The following is a 5,000-nucleotide window of genomic DNA, read 5'->3' as shown; positions in this document are numbered from 1 at the left end:
TTTTTTTTTTTTTTTGACTAGGTATCTAAGCCTATGTATGTAATATTTTATCAGTCCTTTTTCCATACTGCTATTCTTTCCATTGCGCATAGGTATGTTATTGTCATTTGAATGTGATCCACTGCATTGATCCTTATGTACTGATTTGATATAGGATGGCTGAACCGCCTCGGTCATGTGACTGTTTTGTATCTCTGCCTCCGGGTTCAAAAGAAGATTATGTGATATTTGGTAAGAACTCTGACCGGCCAAGGGATGAGGTGCAGGAGGTGGTGTATTTCCCTGCATCCCCACACGCTCCTGGATCTACAGTGGAGGTGAACTGACTTTTTCATTACATTTCATTAAAGTGCATAATATTTGCATTTAAAATACCTGCTTTCTATTTAAAATATATTTTAATATATGTTTCAAATTTTCTCCCCTTTTTCCTCCAAATATGTGGTTGTCAAACAAAAATCTGGAGTTGTGGCCAAACCATAGATGATTTACAGGTGATTCTCTTTTCCTTGTAGTGCACATACATTTCCATTCCTCAAGCAGAGCACACTCATGCGGTTGTGCTGAGCAGACCCGCTTGGCTCTGGGGGGCTGAGATGGGGGCTAATGAACAAGGGGTGTGTATTGGGAATGAGGCCGTCTGGACCAAGGAGCCTGTGGATCCAGAAGAAGCTCTGCTGGGAATGGACCTGGTTCGGTGAGCTCAAAACAAGCAAACGTCTTTATCTTCCTGTTTTCTAGTCTTAATATTGACCAGATGATGTATATTGTGTGTGTCAAGGCTGGGTCTGGAGCGCGGGGACAGCGCATGGGCCGCTCTGAATGTGATCACAGGTCTGCTGGAGCAGCACGGTCAGGGCGGAGCCTGCAGGGAGACCGCCGAACCCTTTAGTTACCACAACACCTTCTTACTAGTGGACCGACAGGAAGCCTGGGTCTTAGAGACTGCTGGGAAACTGTGGGCTGCACAGAAAGTCACAGGTGAGGAAAGATGATTCATGGTTAGTGGTGAATGCATAAGTACATTTTTATACAGTTTTGTTCTCTCAGGATCTGTCTGAAAAGAACCAAAATCAAAGAATATATTAGCTTAAATAATATTATATATATATATATATATATAATATACACACACACACATATATAATATACATGTACAGTCGTGGTCAGAATTATTGGCATTTGGCATATAAGCATTGAATAAAAGGGTGCCGTTAATTGTGTCCAATGTGTATTAGAAACAAACATTTATGTCATAATGATATTTCCCCCCATTTTAAATTCTTAATTCTCCAATGAAAGGTTAGATTTATGTGAGTTTTTAAAATAAAAGATCAAAATGATTAACAATGCAGATTTATTTTCACAGCCTCCTTTGATCATATTTACCAAGGGTGCCAATAATTCTGACCACGACTGTATATGTTATAGAGAGAGGAATTACAAATGTGTCAAGTTATGTAATTTATAATATACAATTATATACATAATAATTATAACATTAATAATAGAAATGAACAGCTTATATAAATGTACTAAAATATTTGATTTGTAATGTTACTTTGTTTTAGCATTTTCAAAATCATTTATTTATTTACAGGCTGTATTAGATTTTAAATCCCAGATTTACAGTGTGGCCTTAGACTTTTGGGCCCCACTTTATTTGCAGTTATATATCTATGTACAATAGCTATATCAGGATAAAACATCTCATGTATTGATATAACAGTTTTATATCTAAAAAAAATCCATCTCTAAAAATAAACCCGAGGTTATTTATTTTGTCAGAGGGAGTCAAGAACATCTCTAACCAGCTGACGATAGGCACAGAGATCTCTACGGAGCATTCGGAGCTGCGCGCTGTGGCTCAGGCTCAGGGCTGGTGGAGCGGAGAGGGGGACTTCAGCTTCTCTGCTGTCTTCAGCCCTGACAACCCCCCTGCCAGGATGGAAATGGCCAAGCAGCGGTATGTGGGCGGCACAGCCCTGCTCCAGCAGCACAACGGTACGTTTGCGTTTCTCTGCCATCATAACTGAGGAGTGGGGTTGTGTTAACAACAGGGAACTTGAATCTTATAGCTAGGTTTTGGAAATGTGTATTTGAAGTGTTTTGGTTGCAGTAAGATGCAGATGAGTTCTATCCTAACTCTTGCTATCCAGAGTTGTTTTGTTATTTTGAAGAGTGTATCCATTAAAATATGTTGAATACTGCCATCTACTGTTTAGAAACTGCATTTACATTTACTTTATTTATTTTTTATTTGAGCAATTATTAGTAAAAGCATGAATGAATGATGCATTTATATAGCGCTTTATTGTGTATTTTTGTATACCCGAAGCGCTTTACAATCATGTGGCATGGACAACTAAATTTGTGACTTTTTATTATGACATTATGATTATAAGATTTTGTCTTCTTTTCCGTTTCTAATAATTTACTATAATAATAATAATACTGTGTGTTTTATATATTGAATGTGGTTTATGTAATTATGTAGTGCTTATAATGAATCATGTGACTTGAATTGCCATGCAACTACTAGTACTATTTGAGATACAGTAGCATTTGTTTTGTTTTCCCAATTGCTCAAAATGTCACTACTTGATTGTGGTGTGGTGATTATTTTATTTTTTTCAATGTTTTTTTTTTGGGATCCTGCTCCCACATTTATATTATAATACATGATTATTATTATTATTTATACCTTATATTTTTATTGAATACAAATGTACTATTTAATGTTGTTTTATTATTAAAGGGGTCATATGATGTTGCTAAAAAGAACATTATTTTGTGTATTTGGTGTAATGAAATGTGTTTATGCGGTTTAAGGTTCAAAAAACACATTATTTTCCACATACTGTACATTATTGTTTCTCCTCTATGCCCCGCCTTTTTGAAACGCGTCAATTTTTACAAAGCTCATCGGTCTGAAAAAGCGAGGTGTGCTCTGATTGGCCAGCTATCCAGTGTGTTGTGATTGGCCGAATACCTCAAGCGTGAGACGGAAATGTTACGCCCCTCACAATACTGTGATGGCGTGTCCCAGCCGGAGCGACGACACAAAAACATTAAAACCCATTACAAACGAGGCATTCGTTGCATCCAGTGGGGACATAATTATGGATTATAATGACTTGTACTGTCTTTTACGCGTTGCGTAACTTGCGTTGCATCGCACCGGAAGACTTTAGTCTTTGCAACTTTAGGGATCTTATCTATTCACGAACAGCTTGTAACACTGCAAAGAGAAAGGAAAACTTGAAATCGCATCATATGACCCATTTAAAATTAATGGAATATATTATGTTATTTTTATTTTGTGGTATACAATGCATGCCTTTTTTTGCATTATTTTTTTATTAAATACATAATTGCACAATTACAGATGTTACTGTGACTTGCTGGTTTTACAGGTTCATTTGGCATCATCTAATCTACACTACTGTTCAAAAGTTTGGGGTCAGTAAGATTTAAAATATATATAGTTTTATTCATCAAGGGTGCATTAAATTGATCACAAGTGACAGTAAATACATTTAAATACAATTGAACTGTTTTTCAAATAAATGCTGCTCTTTTGAACTTTCTATACATTAGTGAAACCTGAAAGAAAATGTATAATGATTTCCACAAAAATATTAAGCAGCACAACAACCGTTTTCAACATTGATAATGATAAGAAATGTTTCTTGTGAAGCAAATTAGCATATTAGAATGATTAGAAGGATCATGTGACACTGAAGACTAATGATGCTGAATATTCAGCTTTGTCGTCACAGGAATAAATGACATTTTAATATATATTAAAATAGAAAACATAATTATATTTCACATTATTTTGTAATAAACTATTTTATCTTATTATTCTGTAATATTATAATATTAATATTGATAAGCATAAGGGACTTGTATCAAAAACATAAAATCTTGCTGACCCCAAATTTTTGAATGGTAATCTATGCCATTTGCCGTATAACAGAGCTGACAGGCCAGTTTATACCTGAAATATGACATTTGAACATGTTATTGAACATTAATGTCTGAAGAAGTTCTTTAAAGTTATTTCTGTAATAGTAACTGTGTCATGTGCACCTGCCACACATGTTGTTCTCCTCTCCTGACTTCGCTCTGCACAGGCTCGGTGACGGCCGAGGTGATGATGAGCATCCTGAGGGACAAGGCCAGCGGGATCTGTATGGATTCGGAGGGCTTCTGTACTACAGGCAGCATGGTGTCCATCCTCCCGCGCAACCCAGACGTGCCCTGCGTTCACTTCTTCACTGCCACACCCAACCCCTCCAGGTGTGACCCTGAAAGATCAGCTCTAACCTACGTTGTCAGGGTCAACTCTTCACACTTTGATCCTTCTCTTGCAGGTCTGTATTCAAGCCTTTTATCTTCTCGGAACGCATGAGGCCCGTCAACATGGTGATGTCTCCCCAGTACGGCCCAGACGATCCTGTTAGGACACAGCCTCGGTTCCAGCACCAGGTGGACCGGAAACACGAGCTGTACAAAGCCCACCAGACAGCAACGATCGGTCCTGTAAGTCTGCGAAAATGAAGAACAAAGGCTTTTTATTGATAAAATGCTCTTTGGATTATTTGTTTTTTAAGATTTTGAACATGAAGCCTGCAAAGCCTACTGTATCATATCTAATACACAAATTTCTAAGGCCTCTAAATTATCAACATGAGCAAAACTTTGCAGAAAAAACCTATTGTACACATTATAGGGCTGCACGATAAATCGCATGCGATATTTAACGCGCATCTTATCAGTAAAGCCGGTTCTGTAATCAGCGGTAAATCTCCATCACGTGCGTGCTCGCGTTAAATATCGCATGCGATTTATCGTGCAGCCCTAGTACACAATCTACTACATGCCTTCTGTTGTTTGACTGATAGTTTATACTTTTTTAGAAAGTAAAAGCAAGCCTTTTAGTATAGACCAAGAACGATAACTATAAAGATAACTATAAAGATAACGATATTAGC

The 5,000-nt window shown here is 37.2% G+C and overlaps 1 protein-coding gene across 1 annotated transcript in view; it reads left to right on the top strand.

The window, feature by feature from the left end:
• Positions 1 to 5,000, top strand: part of scrn2 (secernin 2) — a 7,656-nt gene that overhangs the window by 851 nt on the left and 1,805 nt on the right. Inside the window, exons 2-7 of the mRNA XM_016545616.1 lie at positions 155 to 317; positions 516 to 697; positions 782 to 981; positions 1,789 to 2,004; positions 4,140 to 4,305; positions 4,380 to 4,548. Coding sequence (XP_016401102.1) covers positions 156 to 317; positions 516 to 697; positions 782 to 981; positions 1,789 to 2,004; positions 4,140 to 4,305; positions 4,380 to 4,548 — 1,095 coding nt within the window. The 5' untranslated portion in view covers position 155. The remainder of the gene's footprint in view (positions 1 to 154; positions 318 to 515; positions 698 to 781; positions 982 to 1,788; positions 2,005 to 4,139; positions 4,306 to 4,379; positions 4,549 to 5,000) is intronic.

The sequence above is a fragment of the Sinocyclocheilus rhinocerous genome, unplaced genomic scaffold (assembly GCF_001515625.1).
Source record: "Sinocyclocheilus rhinocerous isolate Xijiao unplaced genomic scaffold, SAMN03320098_v1.1 scaffold2685, whole genome shotgun sequence".
Lineage (NCBI taxonomy): Eukaryota > Metazoa > Chordata > Actinopteri > Cypriniformes > Cyprinidae > Sinocyclocheilus > Sinocyclocheilus rhinocerous.
This window is presented reverse-complemented; position numbering and strand designations above follow the sequence as displayed.